Source organism: Aphidius gifuensis, linkage group LG4 (assembly GCF_014905175.1).
Source record: "Aphidius gifuensis isolate YNYX2018 linkage group LG4, ASM1490517v1, whole genome shotgun sequence".
NCBI lineage: Eukaryota > Metazoa > Arthropoda > Insecta > Hymenoptera > Braconidae > Aphidius > Aphidius gifuensis.
The window spans coordinates 8,623,834-8,645,904 of record NC_057791.1 but is presented as its reverse complement, the minus strand read 5'-3'; the positions used below and the strand labels follow the sequence as shown (position 1 = coordinate 8,645,904).

Genomic DNA, 22,071 nt, shown 5'->3' with positions numbered 1-22,071 from the left:
GATTTTTTCCGGAATTTTGACTTAAAAAAACAAACACAAAAAAATGGAAAAATTAATAAGAAAAAGTAGAAATAAGAGTTTACATACGAAAAATAAAAAAGAAATGTTTTCTGAAAAAATCCGGAGAAAATCCGGAGAAAACCCGAAAAAACTCCGGAATAATATCTCCGGAAGTCTCAATTGCGTAGAAAATCCGGAGAAATCCGGAGATAATCTGGAGAAATCCGGAGAAAATCCGGAGAGATTATTTCTACCAGGGTGGAGGTCAAAATATAACTAATTCACATAATTGGTTTTGGAGACGTTTACGATTCGATGACCCCATTACAGTTCGGCCTCCTTTTCTCTATTCTTCATGAAGAATGAACAGAATGTAGCCAAATAAATTAATTTGTAGTTTAAATAAGTTCTTCAGCCATTTTCCACGATTATTTCAATTTATTATGGCAAATATAGCTAAGGAATTAATGAAGTTTAGTAAGTAATTTATTTAGTTTCATCCTTTCATTAGTTACATTCGCCATAATAAATTAAAGAGCTATTGTCAAATGTAGTTAAGAGAAGGATGAAATCAAATAAATTGTGTTGAAATCTCAATTAGTTCCTCAGCAATTTATGAGTTTTATTCATTGCTAAGCTATATTTGCCATAATAAGTTTAAATACCATGTCAACACCAAGTGACAGCTTGCTTTTCATTGACGGTAAAAAAACGGCTCTCAAAATGGCGTCGTATGTAAATTACATAGATTACATAAATGACATAAATTACAGTAACTAACTTGTGTCATTACATTGTATTAAACTCAAAAATGGCTCCATATACATGGTTGGCAGGATTATAAAAAATAGAAAACGGAGATATAAGGTGTGTTCGTTCACTATTCACACCGAGCGTACGCACAGCACCCGCATTCACAGGGCATTACAATTTAGGGCGTTTTTCTTCCACGGGTGGCGCTTGTGAAGCTTTTGTATGTGAAATCTATATAAAAAAAATTTGAGAAGCGCCATCAGCGGCAAAAAAAAGCCCTAAATTGTATAAAATTTGCCCTGTGAATACCATATATTTAATACTACTATATTGCGCATCGCCTATGCTTTCCCATAAGTGGGCTGTGCGGATTCATTACGGTGCAGACAATCCCTCTGACGCAGTCATACTGCTCGACAAAAATCTTTTGCGCATGTCCGAATTATTATTCGAGTAGGAGCTCGGAAACATTCGGCAACGCACACAAATTCATTGTGTATACGTGTAACCAAACGGATTATTCGGACATGCGCAAAAAATTTTTGTCGAGGCGTATGACTGCGACAGAGAGATTGTCTGCACCGTAATGAATCCGCACAGCAAGGAAGTATGCAAGGAAGCGCTAGAGTCGTGCGGTCATTTAAACAAACTTTAGTAACTAAAATTTACTATTTATTTATTGTTATTTGTTTTTTCTAGCTCTTTCGCTCTCTTTAATCATCAACAGTTAATTTATTCTTGAATCGAACTGAAAATAACGAATGCGTTTATAAATTTTAGTTTCATTAACGACAAAGTTTCATTAAAAGACCGCACGACTCTAGCGCTTATCCTTGCATACGCTCGGTGTGAAAAGCGAACGAACACACCTATAGCATCGTTTGGGAATGATTTGGGAACGTTTGGGAAATGGTTCTCATAATTTGGAAATGCATAGGGCTGCAGTCTAATTCACAGGGCAAATTTTTTACAATTTAGGGCTTTTTGTTACCGTTGATGGCGCAAGTAAAATTTTTTTTATATAGATTTCATATACGAAAGCTTTACAAGCGCCGCCAGTGGAGGAAAAAAACCCTAAATTGTAATGCTCTGTGAATCGGACTGCCGGTTTTATAGTCCATAGTTAAGTTAACATTGTATAGTATGGTATAGGGAAGAGAAACGTTAGACTATACCAAAAACTGTAGCTATGGACGACAAAATCGGCCCATAGTTTAACTAATAATTGATCCAAGAAGACTAGAAAGGCTTCTAGTCTTCTTGAATTGATCATTAAAGAATGGATTAAAATTCACTAGATGTATGCGCACAAGGTTATTGCGCATGAAGCATGATTTAGACTGGCATCGCATTCCAGTTTCAAATAATAAAAAAGAGTTTCCTCAATCAATTTTATCGCCAAAAACAACAATTCATTGGGTGTGTTCATAATCACTGATTATTTCTACATTTGATGAATTCCCCGAATAAAATCCCCTGAGCGTTCATGTAATTGTTTGAAATATATTCCCCTGCGCCTGCGCGTTTAGATGCCACTGTTGACATTGCGATGACAACATAACCAAACAACAATAATAACACCAATATTAATTGTTTTCAATAATTAATAGAGTAATTATTGTAATTATCCATTTGTTTGATTGTCCAAGTCACGACGTACAACAATTAATTTATTATCAGCATATGTTTTCATTAATTAAATAATTCACGTTATTTTTTATTTTAATATGCGGCCATATTGTTTGAGGAATTTTAACGCGCGATTCTGAACGCTCAGGGGATTTTATCCGGGGAATTCATCAAATGTAGAAATAACCAGTGATTATGAACACACCCATTGTTTCGTACGCAATCCCTAGCGAAAATGGCGACACAAAACCGACAGACGACTATAAGAATTTCTAAGTCACAAAAATAAATAGTAAAAAGCATTTAAAAAATAAAATATCATGTCTAAAAATTTCTAAATAATATTCCTATAATTTAAGACACATTAGAATTTTTTTTAAATAATTTTTTTATTGAAAAAACTTAATTCTGTTTATGTATTATAAGCGAGGTTAGCTGTCAGAATCATCTGTACACGACTGTGAGATTTTACAATTCTCACACAATTCCGACACAAATCCGACGGACGTACGACAGTATATTTTTATTTTGTATTTAATATAAAAAAAGAGCATTTTATTATTAAAAATTTTTGTTCAATATTAAAGTTATAATATTTTAACAATTTTAGGCATATTAGATTTTTTTTTTTGAATAAATTTTGATTAAAAAAATAATTGGAATCGTCTGTGAGAATTTGCAATTCTCACACAATTCCGACACACGACTGTGAGAATTGTAAATCCGACACAATTCCGACAGACATACGACAGTATATTTTTATATTTTGTATTTAATATGAAAAAAAGCATTTTATTAATAAAAATTTTTGTTCAATATTAAAGTTATAATATTTTAATAATTTTAGGCATATTATTTTTTTTTTTTTTTGAATAAATTTTGATTAAAAAAATAATTGGAATCGTCTGTGAGAATTTGCGATTTGCAAAAATTTTTGTTTAATAATAAAATTATAATCTTTTAATAATTATAGGCAAATTAGATTTTTTTAAAATTATTTTATTAGAAAATTATCATTTTTTGTTTTTTTTTTCAAAACTAATACATTTAATCAGTTTCCCACGTATTTGGTATTTTTGTAACTCGAATGTAATTTGTAATGAAACCATGAATTTGGTTTCCCATGTTTCCAATTGAGGGTCCGGATGCAATAACCAGTCGAGCGCTCGAAGACAAGAAAACGCTATGTTTCGGTGGGTGGAAAATAAGAAAAATTAAAATTGATAAATCAGAAAAATAAAAAATACAGTCGTTAATAGAATTGAAAAATACATATTTTTCGTCAAATAAATTTTTTTAAATAATAATTAGTTAACGTGATAAAAAATAAAAACAAAATTTTTTTTTTTGAAAAAAATACTTTTTTTCAATCATATAACTCGTGACAACTTCTTTAAAAATTAATAAATCGACTTGAATTTTTGACTGTAGCTTCATTATAAGCTGCCGATTACAACAGTATGAGCAAAAAACTCATTTATTTATATTGTTTAATTTTTATTATATGATTGTTTAACGTCGAGGAAAACTTCAATCTGTCTTTAGTTAGAGTTATTAATTTAACAACAAATTGCGAGTTGCCGTTAGGACTATATATGCGTGGTCTTCGGCCCCTTCTCTCGTGAACGCCTAAGCTCGCGCGTCTGTTTATCCATATAAATACAAGCAGTATGCGCGCTATTTGTTGTTAAATTAATAACTCGGTAAATAATTAATAAAAATATCTAAAAATTCGTATAAAACTTCTTGATATACTACTTAACAATATTGCCACTGACAAGTTACTCAGTTTTTAAATTTCTTCGACTCTTTTTTCATTCAAAGTTAAACAGATTGAATTTTTCCTCGACGTTAAACAATCATATAATAAAAATTAAACAATATAAATAAATGAGTTTTTTGCTCATACTGTTGTAATCGGCAGCTTATAATGAAGCTACAGTCAAAAATTCAAGTCGATTTATTAATTTTTAAAGAAGTTGTCACGAGTTATATGATTGAAAAAAAGTATTTTGTTTTTATTTTTTATCACGTTAACTAATTATTATTTAAAAAAATTTATTTGACGAAAAATATGTATTTTTCAATTCTATTAACAACTGTATTTTTTATTTTTCTGATTTATCAATTTTAATTTTTCTCATTTTCCACCCACCGATACATAGCGTTTTCTTGTCTTCGAGCGCTCGACTGGTTATTGCATCCGGACCCTCAATTGGAAACATGGGAAACCAAATACATGGTTTCATTACAAATTACATTCGAGTTACAAAAATACCAAATACGTGGGAAACTGATTAAATGTATTAGTTTTGAAAAAAAAAACAAAAAATGATAATTTTCTAATAAAATAATTTTAAAAAAATCTAATTTGCCTATAATTATTAAAAGATTATAATTTTATTATTAAACAAAAATTTTTGCAAATCGCAAATTCTCACAGACGATTCCAATTATTTTTTTAATCAAAATTTATTCAAAAAAAAAAAAATCTAATATGCCTAAAATGATTAAAATATTATAACTTTAATATTGAACAAAAATTTTTATTAATAAAATGCTCTTTTTTTATATTAAATACAAAATAAAAATGAACTGTCGTACGTCTGTCGGATTTGTGTTGGAATTGTGTCGGATTTACAATTCTCACAGTCGTGTGTCGGAATTGTGTCGGAATTGTAAAATCTCACAGTCGTGTACAGATGATTCTGACAGCTAACCTCACTTTTAATACATAAACAGAATTGAGTTTTTGCAATAAAAAAATTATTCAAAAAAAATTCTAATGTGTCTCAAATTATAAAAATATTATTTAGAAATTTTTAGACATAATATTTTATTTTTTAAATGCTTCTTACTATTTATTTTTGTGACTTAGAAATTCTTATAGTCGTGTGTCGGTTTTGTGTCGTTTTTGTATGAGATCAGTGCACAAACCGACTATCGGCATTTTCGCTAGGGTAGGGTTACACTTCTTATCAATAACTTCGAATTTTCTGTTGTATTATTGTTAACCAGCCAATTATTCTAATGATTTTTTTTTAAAACAATGTGTCGTCTTTAATAGAGTAATAAATAAAATATGTATGTTGATTTATATTTTAGATAAATTTAATTCTTTAAGTTTTATTGTTTTACACATGTCGACTCAGTGTTGGGTTTGTATAATACCGCGGTATCATACCGGTCGTAAACCTCGGTATAATACCGGTATTATACCGCGGAGGTTTCATACTTTCATACCACGTTAGTAACGCCATCTGTAGGCATTTTCGTATTGTACGTCACAAACCATTTTGAATTGCTCATAATTTAAATTTAAGAATATCATTCCTTTAATTATAGCATAATAGTAATAATCTTCATCCTTTTCTCAGACTTTTGTCAGTAGTAATAAATTTATTGAATATATTAAAAGCTATTGACAAATGTCTAAGGAGAGGATGTGGCTTACCTGTTAATTTCTTTGGCTCAATTAATTCTTTATAAATCAACATGTGGCAACACCCTTCCTTAGTTATTTTTTCCATAGTTTTTTATTTATTTATTTATGTAAAAACCTATTGGAAAAATGTCTATGGACAGAATGTTGTTTACATGTTAATTCATAAAATATTAATTTAGCCAAAGAAATTAATACGTAGGCAACATCCTTTCCTTAGCTCATACTTTTCCCATAGCTTTTTATTAATTTGAATAAATAAAAAGCTATAAGGGAAATGGTAGCTAAGGAAAGGAAGTTGTCACATGTTAATTTATACGAAATTAATTTTGCCAAAGAAATAAACATGCAGGCAACATCCTTTCCTTAGCTACCATTTTTCCTATGACCATTTATTTATTTAAATAAATAAAAACCTATGGGAAAAATGGCAGCTAAGGAAAGGAAGTTATCACATGTTAATTTATACGAAATTAATTTTGCCAGAGAAATTAACATGCAGGCAACATCCTTTCCTTGGATAATATTTTTCCCATAGCTCTTTATTTATTTAAATAAATAAATGGTCATAGGAAAAATGGTAGCTGAGGAAAGGATGTTGCCTGCATGTTAATTTCTTCGTATAATTTCGTATAAATTAACATGTGGCAACTTCCTTCCTAGCTACCACTTTTCCTATGACCATTTATTTTGTTAAATAAAAAGCTATGGGAAAAATATTAGCTAAGGAAAGGATGTTGCCTGCATGTTTATTTCTTTGGCAAAATTAATTTCGTATAAATTAACATGTGACAACTTCCTTTCCTTAGCTACCATTTTTCCTATGACCATTTATTTATTTAAATTAATAAAAAGCTATGGGAAAAATGGTAGCTAAGGAAAGGATGTTAATTACTTTGGCTGAATTAATTCTTTAGAAATTAACAGGGAAGCTACATCCGTTTCTTAGCCATTTGTCAATAGCTTATTATCTGTTCAAATAAATTGAAATACATTACTGTTGTTGTTTTTATAATCGAATATTGTTCATATTATTTGTTTATTCTGTAATACATCTATTAATATATCAACAAAAAATTTGACATTCGAGAGTTTTATGCTGGTATGGTAGACAATTTTGATGCCATAGGGGGCGTTCCTGAGTTTCATACTTTCATACTTTCATACCGGTATTATACCGGTTTAATACTTTCATACCGGTATGAAAGTATTAAACCCAAAAATCGACCATTTACCCAACACTGTGTCGACTATCAAATAACCAGTCAACTTGAGATGTGCAATATCGCCAATATCGATATTATCGGATATCGCGATATCAAAATACGATATCGTTATCGAACCGATATTCTGGCGAAGTAATATCGGATATTCGATAATATCGAGGTAAATTGATTTTACCAACTGTTAACAAAAAAATGGTCAGTCCATTTTTAAATTCAAAATTGATTACTAATAATTATAGGAACTATTGAAATTAAATCGTAAGTTAATTAATAAATTGACACGTATACTTGGTTTTTCATGAAATAACTCGGATATTGCTATTACTTATTATTGAATTATTCATTTATTCATTTAATCATTGCAGATAAATTGGCGCATTAATAACAAATTATGGAAAAACTATAATAAAATTTTTAACAATGTAATTTTTGTTATTAATTATAAGACCAGAAAAGAATAATTAGATTTTCTATTTATTAATAATTATTATTTTATTATACAATACTCAGAAAATATAATAATGAAAATGTGTAATTATTAATCAACATTTTATTGAATATTCTTCGATCTTTGATTGGCTGTGGCCATTCAAGCCGCCATTAAAATTTGTTGGTAAGTAGTTTTTCAGTCGGTATATCAACCGATATTTTAAATAAATAAATGGTCATAGGAAAAATGGTAGCTGAGGAAAGGATGTTGCCTGCATGTTAATTTCTTCGGCAAAATTAATTTCGTATAAATTAACATGTGGCAACTTCCTTTCCTTAGCTACCACTTTTCCTATGACCATTTATTTTGTTAAATTAATAAAAAGCTATGGGAAAAATATTAGCTAAGGAAAGGATGTTGCCTGCATGTTTATTTCTTTGGCAAAATTAATTTCGTATAAATTAACATGTGACAACTTCCTTTCCTTAGCTACCATTTTTCCTATGACCATTTATTAATTTAAATAATAAAAAAAATGGGAAAAATGGTAGCTAGAAAAGGATGTTAATTACTTTGGCTGAATTAATTTTTAGAAATTAACAGGAAGCTACATCCGTTTTCTAGCCATTTGTCAATAGCTTATTATCTGTTCAAATAAATTGAAATACATTACTGTTGTTGTTTTTATAATCGAATATTGTTCATTTGTTTATTCTGTAATACATCTATTAATATATCAACAAAAATTTGACATTCGAGAGTTTTATGCTGGTATGGTAGACAATTTTGATGCCATAGGGGCGTTCCTGAGTTTCATACTGGCGGTTTAATACTTTCATACCGGTATCAAAGTATTAAACCTAAAAATCGACCATTTACCCAACACTGTGTCGACTATCAAATAACCAGTCAACTTGAGATGTGCAATATCGCCAATATATCGATCGCGATATCGGATATATCGTTATCAAAATGTTTATATCGTTATAAACCGATATTCCCAATCGAAGTAATGAATTGATACCTGTTAACAAAAATGATTCCACCAAATTCAAAATTGTATTATAGAACTATTGAAATTAAATCGTAAGTTAATTAATAAATTGATTTTATATACTTGGTTTTTCATGAAATAACTCGGATATTGCTATTACTTATTATTGAATTATTCATTTATTCATTTAATCATTGCAGATAAATTGGCGCATTAATAACAAATTATGGAAAAACTATAATAAAATTTTTAACAATGTAATTTTTGTTATTAATTATAAGACCAGAAAAGAATAATTAGATTTTCTATTTATTAATAATTATTATTTTATTATACAATACTCAGAAAATATAATAATGAAAATGTGTAATTATTAATCAACATTTTATTGAATATTCTTCGATCTTTGATTGGCTGTGGCCATTCAAGCCGCCATTAAAATTTGTTGGTAAGTAGTTTTTCAGTCGGTATATCAACCGATATTTTCGTGACGATATTCCGAAAGTGATATCGAATATCCGATATTTGACGCTTATCCATATCGAATAAATATATCGTCGATACCGGGTAAAAATATCGGGTCCTCCGATATATCGTCTGATATCGCACATCCCGACAGTCAACTGTATTTCAAACTCTTTTATTTTACGTTTGGCATTTACTCCAAAGAAAAATTATTACTTCCCCATTTTTATCTGGGGTGCTATTCTTGGTCCCGTATTGCGGGAGTTATTGCGAGTCCCACAATAACGATTCGCCGGCAAGAAATATTAGTCGCGATAGAAATACATGAAGGCGCTTTTTGTTGCTTTCATGTAAATTTTACCTTATTTTTGCATTTTCATACCACTATGGAAGCTTCACATGAAAGCAACAATAAGCGCCTTCATGTTTTTCTATTGCGACTGAAATTTCTTGTCGGCGACTCGTTATTGCGGGACTGCAATAACTCTCGCAATACGGGACCAAAAATAGCACTCCTGCAGTCCAATTCACAGGGCAAATTTTTTACAATTTAGAGCTTTTTTTTGCCGGTGATGGCGCTTGTCAAATTTTTTTTATATAGATTTCACATACAAAAGCTCTACAAGCGCCGCCAGTGGAGGAAAAAAGCCCTAAATTGTAATGCCCTGTGAATTGGACTGCTGGTTGATTCGTGAAGATTACAGACAAGAGTGGATTATGGAGTAACGGCAAAGAAAAATGGCGGTGCGTGATGCCAGCACCCGTATTCAGAGGATGTTCTCATTAGGGCTTTTTTTTCCGATGGCGGCGCTTGTGAACTTTTTATATAGATTTTACATGGAAAAGCTTCACAAGCGCCACCATCGGAAAAAAAACGCCCTAATGAGAACATCCTCTGAATACGGGTGCAGACTAGATCATGCTTCGTGCGCAATAGGCCTTTGCGCATACATATAGTGAATTTTAACCCATTCTTTACTTATTAAATATTAATCAAACTATGCATTTCCAAATTATAAGAATCATTTCCCAAACGTTCCTAAATCATTCCCGAACGATTCTATATCTCAGTTTTTTATTTTTCATAATCCTGCCAACTAAGTATACGGAGCGCAAAAATCGACCAAAGACCAGGGATGGGCATGTATAAAACATAATGTTTAAAACATAGTTAGTTTTATCCATTTTATAGTTTATAGGGTTGGGATAATAACTAGGTAAATAATCAACTCTAGACTATATATTGTTTTAGGAATAATAATGAAGTAGTTCCTTTATTATCAGAATATCAAAAGTAATAGAATAAAGAGATTTGAATTACATAAAACATTAGGCTACAAGTGTAGTCTAGTTTACAACAAAAATATATCTCTTGCGACAAGAGTCTCTTTGCGCGGACGCCTTAATGTTCCTAGATGAGAATTCCCTAGATCAGTCGTCGCCATCTTTGGAACTGGTGAATACGGGTGCTGACTGCTGAGGGCAACATTAAAAGGTGTGTTCGTTCACTTTTCATACCGAGCGTATGCACAGAGCGTATGCAAGGAAGTGCTAGAGTCGTGCGGTCATTTGATGAAACTTTACGTAATATTGGAGCTATTATTAGGGCAGCTGATTTGATATAACTTTAAGTTGTTAAATTGTTTAAACAATTCCATCCCGATATATTTATAATAAAAAAGAAATTAATGTATAGTAGACAATATATAGATTATTATAAAATAAATAAATTTTTGTGTCTTGACTAATAAATATTTAATATTTTCAAAAACAAATAAAATTCTTTAAAGAAAAGAGTTTTTTTCTTTTATTTGTTAATGTAAATATCTATTGTTAATGAGGCAAGACATAAAAATTTAGTTATTTAATAATAATCTACATATTGTCTACTAGATGTAACATTTTTTTTTTATTGCAAATATCTCGTAATTCAATTGTTTGAACAATTTAACAAGTATAAAAAAGTGTATAAATTTGATAATTTTGAGTTTTTAAATTGTTTAAACAAATTAATCTCTAGATATTTACAACAAAAAAAATAGTAATATCTAGAAGACAATATGTAGATTATTATAGAATTATTTAATTATTTTTAAATTCAAACGCTGATATTTCTTTCAAATATTTCGTCCGATTCACAGTATTTTTCCCGAATTGGTTTTCCCGAATGGCTTTTTTCCCGAATGACTTTTTTCCCGAAAGTCTGTTTGCCCGAATGCTTTTTGCTCGAATGCATTTCGACCGAATATTATTGTGCCCGAATTAAAAAAAAAAAAAAAAACTATTTAAAAAAAGAAAGAACTAATACTAAAATAAAATTTATAAAAAAAAAGAAAGTGCTAATACTAATTTCATTATTTACCGTCATTTGTTTTATTTTATTTGATTCATTATCCTCGTTTTTGAATGTCAAATTTTTGAGTAAATTTTATTCAAATTTTTATTTCTTATTAATATTTTTAAATGATGGATGATATCAAAATTCTGGGGGAAATAAAATTAGTTCATAATAGTTTCGTTTATTTGCGGTCTAAATTACCACTCAAAAATAAAATTTATTGGGAGTGTCAAAGGTTACGTCATAAAGAATGCAAAGCAAGAGAGTATTGATAGCAGAGCTGAGTCTGGGAAGAAAAGTCCGGGCTATGCCGAAAAGGAAATGGATAGATTTCTAGAAAAGAATAATGTCCCTTGTGGCTAGTTATGGATCGTTCCACGAGTTAGAATTTTTAAAAGCTATTGCACATAATATTGTAATATAATAAATAAATAAATATAAATAAAATAATACACTTGAAAAAAATTTATTCGGGAAAAAAATACTCAGGAAAAAGGTTATTCGGGAAAAATGATATTCGGGATTTATATTTCGGGAAAAATGCATTCGGGCAAAATGTATTCGGGAAAAAGGTCATTCAGGACGGAGGTCATTCGGAAAGGAAGCCATTCGGGGAATTTGATTCGGGATAAAGGACGGCAACCATTTCGTCCTCAAATATTGTTTTTATTAGAGTGAAAAAAAAAAAGACAGGAAATCGAGATTTTATGTCAGCGGGAATGAGATAACCAATAAAAGAAGAAACAGCGAGAATATACGCGCGCGCGCATCGGTGCTCTCTGTTTTTCGGTCGCAGTGGTTCTCTCAAGGCATGGTAAATTCTTTCTTGCGGCAACTCCAAAACTTTGAGCCCCCATAACTTTTTACCCTTTACAATTGAAAAAAAAAACATTTAACTTACCCCCATTATTTTTTTTTTTCTACAACTTTTATTCGAAACTTTTTTTAATTCAGCTAATAATTAAGAAAATATCGCGGATTTTGAGGTAGTTTTATATTTTTTCTCACCCCCAAGGTACCCACGCTTTTTTTTAAATTACAGGGAGATTTAGAACACCGTCATTATAATAATATATTTTTCTTGATAATAGAACCCTAAAAAAGTGATTTGGTGTCATTTGAGGGCCGATTTTCCTGCACCCGTATTCACGGGGCAAAATTGTTCTCATTAGGGCTTTTTTTTCCGCTGATGGCGCTTGACAAAATTTTTTTTTATATAGATTTCACATAGAAAAGCTCCACAAACGCCACCATCGGAAAAAAACGCCCTAATGAGAACATCCTCTGCAGTCCAATTCACAGGGCATTACAATTTAGGGCTTTTTTCCTCCACTGGCGGCGCTTGTGAAGCTTTTGTATGTAAAATCTATAGGTGCGTTCTTTCGTCAATTTTTTGTTGGCGCATCATGACCACGCATTTGCGCAGAAGTCGAGGAATCAAGTAAAAGTTTCAAAGTATGTATGTGTGCGTTACTCACACTTGAAAACAATTAAAAACTTACGTGCTTTTTCAGCTTTTGCGCAAATGCGCGGTCATGATGCGCCAACAAAAAATTGACGAAAGAACGCACCTCATATAAAAAAAATTTTACAAGCGCCATCAGCGGCAAAAAATAGCCCTAAATTGTAAAAAATTTGCCCTGTGAAGTGGACTGCTGAATACGGGTGCTGGATCACATTGAGTGCTTACGTGCAATCGTAGGAACGCAAGCAGCACCCGTATTCACAGGGCATTACAATTCAGGGCTTTTTTCATCCACCGGTGGCGCTTGTGGAGCTTTTGTATGTGAAATCTGCTGTGAATCTAGAGCTGTTAATTAGCCGTCTATTTATTTTTTTGACGGTTAATAACTGTTATTAACGATCAATAACCGGTTTATTGCAAAATTTAAAGCTTCATGATAGGTCCAAAATCAGAGACGTATTTCAATGTTTAATATAATTAATTATTAATAATAAAAACAATAAATTATTATAAATAAATAAATTGTTATAAACAAACAAAATATAATATTTGAGTTATTTATATTAAATTTGGGTTAAAAAAAAAAAATTTTAATGATACATACTGAAAATAAAAATAAATATAAAAAACAATGATGATTGAGAATAATAATATTAGCAATACCTGTAGATTCCATATATTATATTTATTAGTAACAATGAATGGAAGAAAAATTAAGACTAATAATATTTTTAATATTATACAATAATATTGTAACAAGTAGAATAATACAAATTTAGAAATATACCATATGTTAACGTTTTTTATATTTTTTTATGCCATGAACTTGTTGAAAACTAATAAAGCTTTTTATTTTCATTGTGACATTAGTTTGTCAATATTTTGCACTTGCAATTTGTCCTTAAAAAAAATAAATTAAAAGGAAAAAACGAAAAAATAAGCAATTTTTTCATGAGAAAAAAAAGAAAAAAAAAAAAGGACAAACTCAACTAAAAACTAGATATGTTTTTAAATTTTATATGTTTAATTTTTGGTGTACTTTGAACTTCAAAATTTAATACTTGTAACCCTTTTTTAAGTACAATAATGTTAATTTAAGCTCTGGCATATATTGCTCGTGCACAAGAAGCATTCAATTTATCATGATTTCTTTGGACATTTTAGTATCAATAAACTTGTCAATTGAGCTTTTGTTTTGAGTTGTTTTGTTCTTTGTAGTTAGTGCTACAACTTGCTCAGATGATTGTCTGACATCAAGTTTATTTTTTGGCTCAATCATTTTTATAAAATTTGTTTAAATTTCATCATCACAATTTTGACATTCTTGAGCAACATGCTTCATCATTCTACCAGCATTTGAAACATATTTTTCTCCACAATATTTAAAACTTCCTGTCTTGTATTTGCATTCAGGATTTTCAACAACATTAAAATGTTTCCAAACCTCAGATTCAGAACGACCCATTGTTAAAATTGGTATCTATAAAATATATTGACTGTTATTAAATCTCTTTGGACTAAATTCAATTACTTTTTTTACTTACATATATGACACATCAACAACAAAAATGTAGACTGTCAACTCTGGGTTTAACCTCACTTTTCCTTTTTACAATTATCAAGTCTCTCTGGACTGAATATGACATACCCATGATACCCATCAACTGCAAATTATATTATTAATTGTTATATAATTATTTGAAATTTATCACTGATAATACTTATTTTTTAGAAAAATGTTTAAAAAAATATTAATAACAATATAAAAATAAAAGTTGTTATGAAGTTTACCTTTTTCAGCGTCTTTTTTTATTCACAAATTTTTCAGTTGACACTACGATTGAATTTTTGTTAACATAATTTAATTATTCATATTTTTTTGACATCAAATAAATAATATTTAATGTTAATATTATTTATAATAAATTAATATTTTTATTGTTGAAAATTAATAAATAATACATACGCAGTATGGAGTACGCGCAGCTTTTTGTGCGCAGGCTCCTCCCTTTTTTGGTTAAAAACCAAAAAATTTTTAACCGCCTGTTATTAAGGAGGTTATACACAAATTCATTGCGGGTGTTGCGGGGAGCTTCTGACGTCACAGTCTCAAGTGAAACTTGGCTACACTGTAAAATAATAAAGTGTAAAGCGCCTGCGCCCCGTATACAATATATGGGATTGCGGGTATGTGTGTGTGTTTGAACATGCCATACGTTGCCACATCTAATTTTTGTAAAGTTTATAATTAATTTCTCATTAATTGACCGATCAACATATGAAAATTTTTCGCGCAATTAATAAAACTCGGTTTCTAGTATATGTGTGATTTTTTTCAAGACTTTTTCATCATTTTTTCTATCCGAAAAAAATGGTTGAAATCTCCATAAGAGCCAATGTTAAATATTATTTTCAATAATTAATTACAAAAAATTTAACCGATCAACATAAGAAAATAATTATACCGTTGTATTCAGAATGAAAAGATCTACTTGTATACAAAATTTCAGAACATTCTCATCATATTTTTTAAAAAAAGAGTAATTTGTGTATAACCTCCTTAACCGGTTATTATCCGACTCACAGCTCTATGTGAATCGGACTGCAACACCCGCAGTCCAATTCACAGGGCAAATTTTTTACAATTTAGGGCTTTTTTTTGCCGGTAATGGCGCTTGTCAAATTTTTTTTATATAGATTTCACATACAAAAGCTCTACAAGCGCCACCAGTAGAGGAAAAAAGCTCTAAATTGTAATGCCCTGCACCCGTATTCAGAGGATGTTCTCATTAGGGCGTTTTTTTTCTGATAGTGGCGTTTGTGAAGCCTTTCTATATGAAATCTATAAAAAAAAATTTTGTCAAGCGCCATCAGCGGAAAAAAAAGCCCTAATGAGAACAATTTTGCCCCGTGAATACGGGTGCAGGGCAAATTTTTTACAATTTAGGGTCTTTTTTTTGCCGCTGATGGCGCTTGTAAAATTTTTTTTATGTAGATTTCACATACAAAAGCTCCACAAGCGCCGCCAGTGGAGGAAAAAAGCCCTAAATTGTAATGCACTGTGAATTGGACTGCTGGAAAGCACCACGTTCACCTGCAATGATTTCGAGTTTTACAATAATTAATACTAAAAATGATTCTAACGAATTCCCCAAAGAACAACAGATAAAATTGATATGAATTACAAGTCGTTCAATTGATTTATTTTTAATAAGTAAAAGTATTTATAATTTTCTATTTTTTAATCGAAATAATAACTCGTATGTTATTCGATAGTCGAATAATTCGATACGATACAACGCCACAAGTTTGCAAAAAAAAAAGTATCAAGTGGTGAACATGATACCGTCTTGCCGCCAATTCGTGCTTATTTAGTATCGATATATATATTATACATTTATATATATCTGTAAACTTAATTAACAATCTTATGTTTCCAACAGTTAACATAATATTATTCGTTAAACATAAATTTTTTTCAGTTTTTCCAAGTAAATAAAAACCGGAAAAATGCCAAGTCAAACGTGTTTGGTTTGTGCAACAAACGAAGGGATATTTCTCAATATCTTTACCCACGATAAGAATCTACGGAATAATATTGAAACATGTTTATCTATAAAGGTAATTTAATTATTATTTATAATTCTGAATCACATCAACCACTTTTTATTTTTTTTCCGATTAAATAGTGAGTTAATTCTATAATTTCAACCTTTGTCGTTTAGGTTATGTTGACATTTTTTTATTGGATCACATAATTCATAATTTTTGCATAATTAATGTAATATTTATTTGTAGTTATATAAATCAAAAGTTTTGTCACAACTAATATGCCATAAGTGTGCCTTCGAGTTTGACAAATGTAGTAACTTTGTTGAAAAATACAAAACAACATCTCGTGAACGGCAAAGTACTTCACATCGACAACGCATTCGTCATTGTAGCCTCTGTTTGGAGCCCGGTAAACCTGGTTATATACACAATCTTCATGTTGAAAAATCAAGTAATGCATTGAATAAAATCAAAGATATTTTTCAAGATAATGTAAGTATTATTAAATTACTTGAACCATTATACATAATCCTAAAAATTAATATTTAATCTGTAATTAATTTTTAGACTGCTTTAAAAATCAACACAGCAATTTGTTTGGAATGCCGTTACAATCTTGATGTACTGAGTGATTTGATAAAAATTTATAAAGTAACCTCATCAAGTTTTCAAGATGTCTTCGATAGTCCAAAACATTCACAAGTTCCAGAGGTATTTCAATTCCAATTCATAAATTTGCAAACCCTGAATCATTTAAAAAATACTTGTTCTTTTCTAGATTGAAACAGTTGTTGTGAAACGTAAAACAACTCGTATACAGTTGTCAAAAATACAATCTACTTCAAAAAATAACCTTGATTCTCCAACAGTGACACGAAATGAAAGCAAAGCCAACCATTGTTTATCACTAAGCCCAAAACCTCGAAAAACCACTTCAAAAGATAAATTATTCAACTCGATAAACAGCAGTAATGACACGAAACAATGTAGTGTTTTTTTAGAAGACATATTACCAACTTCAAAAGACATAAGACACAATGATGATTTAAAATTTAAAGTTGAAGCGTATGTATCATTGCTTTCCAATGATTCTGGTTCCGAACAAAACGGTAACCCATCACCTAGAAAAACTCGAAAGTTATCAAAAAGACCACACACTGAATCTGAGAATAAAGATATTCAGAACAAAAAAATAAAAAAAGAAGTTGATACAGAAGAATTACCAAAAAAACGTACACGCACTCTTGTTAAAATACCTGATTATTGTGAATTAATAAAACCAACAATTAAACGTCGTATATCTGAAACGTCAATGTCCGATGCACCCATTGAAAAAAGAGGTAGACCAAGAAAATATTTTAAATCAGATTCACCAGACAATAAAAAAACACCGAAAAGTAAATCCAAATCATCTGTTAAAAAATTAAATGATGGAAATTTTGATAGCGATGAAAATAATGAAGAAATTCCAGTTACACGAATACGAGATAAATCAATTCCATCACCATCAACATCCCGTGCCAAAAAGTCGTTGCGAAAAATATCAGATAATATAAATAATATTGATGATGAATTCAAGAATAATCATGGAAGCGGTATGAAACCTTACACTTGTTCTGTTTGTTTGATTGTTTATGAAAATAAAGTTGAAGGTTTAACACATGAATTGACACATTCTAAAAAGCTTGGTGTTATTTTGGAAAAAGTTTTAATTCCAAAAACAATTGATAAAAAATCCAAAACATATGATGAAGAAATAAATGAAAAAAAAAAACAATATGTTAGTTTAAAAAATTTATCTAAATCGAATTCAATTGCGAATGACCAAAATGAAAGTGAAATGGCAATAGAAAAGTTGGATGAAAAAATTGATTCCGTTGATGAAGAAGCATCGACTTTGCTTGATGACGGCACAATAATTGAAAAATCAACTGAAAAAGATGACAATGATATTTCAAAAAGTTTAGTACAACGAAAAGAACTTACAGTTATCAATCATGTTTCGGTAATTGAAGATAAAGCTCAAAATAATGAGATTCGAAAAAGTGATGTCATTGTTAATGAAATCGTTCAAAATAAAGATTATAGTTTTAATGATAAAGAAGAAATGTCAATCAAAAAAATTACTGAAAATGTAGGTGAAAAAATAATGATTGAAATAGAAGTAACTGACACCAGAAATGTTGAAGCGCAAATGGAAAAAATTCATGAAGAAAACGCTGAAAATAGAAAAGCCGAAAAAAAATTGAATGATGATAATTCTGTAAATTTTGATATATCACGGTTGTCAAAACCATCAGAGTTAATAACAAAACGGGCTGATACCAACTCTGTTGAGTTATCAGTAGAAAAAGCTGATGAAAATTTGTCAATAATAGAAACTGATCAAAAAATCCAAAATAACAATAAACACATATTAACTCTAGAGGATACTTCTCTTGAACAAATCGCTTTTCGTGAGCAAGGTGAAAACGAATCAGTTGAAAATAATCACAATTCCAGCATAAATAACACTGAAAATTCACATACCGAAGTGACTGTCCAAATAAATAATTCTCCAATTTTCAATGACATTGAATTAAAACAAACAATAACGATACCTAAATTTGATGAAGTAAACAGCAATACCGATCATAAAAAGACAATCGAAGATAAATTGCTTGATAAAAAAGTAAAAACTTCAGATGAAAATCATTTGAAAACAAATGTCGAAAAGTGTCAAGAAGATCAAATTGATTCTAACAATGACAAAATGGTAATGATCGCCGATATTCGTGACAATAAACTTATGTTGCCCAAAAAAAGTTCAATATATCAAGATATATCTGATGATGAAAATTCATCTAATGATGTTCAAATAAATACTGATAAATCCAGATTGACTTAATCAAATTAATTAATTAATTTATCAGAATTTTAAAAAAGTTCTCATTTTTAAATATCAATTGTTCATATTTAAATTAATTTGTTTTGTTTAAAACAAAATATGATGTTTTTATTTTTAATCAATTGTAATATATAAGAATGGTGTAGAGATAAGTCTTCTTTTTCCTTTTTTTCTTTTTCATAACAAATTTTAGAGAAGCAAATGTTTCCATAATTCATTACTGTGCATTGTTTGTACAAAATATCAACGTCCCTTAACAGAAAATTGTAATTCAAAAAATACAAAAATAACATGAACATCGATATTTTTATTTTGCACAATTACTCGTTTACGCATTTGTATTTTTCAAAAGTATATATTGAAAAATAAGTTATAAATACATTTATGTGGGTTTTCTTTATTATCTTGATAAATATAGTGTCAAGAATACTAGAAGTTTTTTGTATTTATTATGGAAACCATGTATTGCTTTTCAATTTCTTGACCTCTTGCTATACCAACGAGGAATCTTGTTTTATCCATTTTTTTAATATTACCAAGTTTTCTGAATAAAGTGAATGATATTTCTAGTTCTATTTTGGCCAAATTTGATTTTTGCTAATTTAATATTAAAATCAGGTTTATGAATTATATTAATTATAAATTATATTAAATACTATGTTTAATTTCAAAAATTTTAATTACTTGTTCCAGTAGACACTCTCCAATGAACAAATATGCATCAGCAAGCTTTTCAGGCAATTTATATTGCTCAGCAGTATATCTTAAATATAGCAGTAATTTCATCGCCCGGATATCATCTTCAAGTTTCTTTAGATTGTATATTATTAATTTTTAATTAGCAATACCTGGAGCATCTTTATTTCTTTTAACTTTAGATAGATATTTTGAGAATGAATCAAGAGATCTTTCTGCATCGTCACAAGCAATTTGACATTTTCCTAATTCGTAAAGAGCCTTCAGAATGTATTCTTCATTTTTAGCTGGTAAAAAAAAAAATATTAATGAAATTTTACAAAAAAAAAACAAATATGATGAAAACATTCTAATTTTTTTGTCCATACATTCTAGAGCATGCTTAAATGCACTGACCGACATTTTTAACGCAAATGATAATACATTTTTTCTTCTCGATTCACTAGCCAAATCAACTGATACTTGATAAAGTATATTACTACATTCTTGAAAGAGACTGACTTGCTCAAATCCTAAAACATTTTTTGAATTCCAGTTTTTTGATACCTTACTGGCCTTCCATGCGTCACTTAGATATTTGAACGCTCTTACTGGTTGATAAACTTGATGAAAAAAAAATTTAAAATATAAATTTAACTACCTCCAGCTGTTGGTGATCTTATACATACAATTTTTAAAAATATATTTTCCATATAAAAACTTGATGGTATTAAGTATTTGACCATCATCGTTATCAATTTTTTCAGCAAATTCAAGGGCCTTTTTATAAAACTCATCAGCAATCCAAAGCCAATCTGTTGTTAAATTTTGAAAAAAAAGTGCAACTTTCAAAGTTGCTGATGTTACTCCAACTTGCTCATCTACTCAATATAAAAACAAATATAAAAAATTGATGTATAATTATCAACTATATTATTACTATACTAATAAAGTTTTTTTTGGTTTTTTTTTTTTTATTTTTTTTTTGGTTTTTTTTTTGTGTAAAAATCGAGACGTCATTAGGATTTTATGTGTAAATTTTGACTGTTACTTTTCCGTTTAGCCCTTGTAAGCCAGACTTGTTTTTACACAAGCCTTGCCGCCAGACTACGTCCTTTCGGACAAATACAAAACTTTACCGCTCACCTCATCGGTTGTCTCCGAGGATCATTGCGGAACTATTTGTATTTTTTATTTTTTTTCAAAAAAAAAAGATAAACTTTTTTTTTTTTTTCATATACATCCAGTTTTATATTCCAGACCCACAGAATAATTCTATTCTGTGGCGGGCCAACCACTGGATGTATATGTTTTTTTAATTTTATAATTTTTTTTGGTTTTTTTTTTTATTTTTTTTTTTGGTTTTTTTTTTTTTTTTGTGTAAAAATCGAGACGTCATTATGATTTTATGTGTAAATTTGATGCTATCATGTGAACAAGCGCGGACCATAACGAGAGTAATTCAATTTTTTCAATTTTTTTTGACATTTAATGTTAAATTGTTTTATTTATATATTAATAACATTGAAATTAATAATATTTTAATAATAACAATTGCAAATTATCATTTTTTTCATTTATAATAAAATCTATAGTTTGTTGTTTTATCCTAGAAAAAAAAATTTCTCCGATATTTCTCCGTCATTTTTTTGCTTTTCTCCGTATATTTTTTGTTTCTCTCCGATATTTCTTTGTTATTCTCCGATATTTGTACGTTTATATCTAATTTTCTCCGATATTACTCCGTCATTTTTTTGTTTTCAAAAAAAGAGTGAGATTACATTAACTAAATTTAATTCTATCGATAAGCAATAAAATAAGCCCCTAAATAAAAGAATATATATACAATCAAGCTTTTTTACGGAGGCTAGGAGCCGAAAGGCTCAGTATTGGATTTATCCCAAAAAAAAAAAAAAATGTTCATAACTTTTAAACTAATTGTCGTAAAGACTTTGGATTTGGCTTAAAAGAAGCGGCTTTAAAAATTCTATCGCCCCTAATAAAAAAAACATTATCTTTTCGGCCATTTTTTTTTTCCAAAAAATGAAAAAAAAAAAAATATATAGTCAAGTCCCCCAAGGTGCACCCTAAGTGTTCCGTAGGATTTTTTATTTTTTTTCTTGTTATTTGATTTGTTTTTTCATTTTATTGTAAAATAAATGACTATTTTTTTTGTTTTGTTTTATTTTCTAATGTTGTTTATTTCTGTTGTTTA

The 22,071-nt window shown here is 29.4% G+C and overlaps 1 protein-coding gene and 1 pseudogene across 2 annotated transcripts; one reads left to right on the top strand and one right to left on the bottom strand.

Moving 5' to 3' along the window:
- The first annotated feature begins 15,880 nt into the window (after positions 1 to 15,880).
- LOC122854976 lies at positions 15,881 to 19,779 on the top strand. Of its 2 annotated transcripts, XM_044156039.1 has the most exons (5): positions 15,881 to 16,151; positions 16,225 to 16,363; positions 16,541 to 16,786; positions 16,862 to 17,005; positions 17,073 to 19,259. In XM_044156039.1, exons 2-5 carry the CDS (start codon positions 16,253 to 16,255, stop codon positions 19,179 to 19,181), a joined length of 2,610 nt encoding a protein of 869 aa, XP_044011974.1. In that variant the 5' UTR covers positions 15,881 to 16,151; positions 16,225 to 16,252; the 3' UTR covers positions 19,182 to 19,259. The 2 variants fall into 2 exon arrangements, with proteins under 2 accessions (XP_044011974.1, XP_044011973.1); XM_044156038.1 differs by having other exon boundaries at positions 15,883 to 16,363; positions 17,073 to 19,779.
- On the bottom strand, positions 19,611 to 21,306 carry LOC122853823 (annotated as a pseudogene).
- Between the last annotated feature and the right edge of the window lie 765 nt (positions 21,307 to 22,071).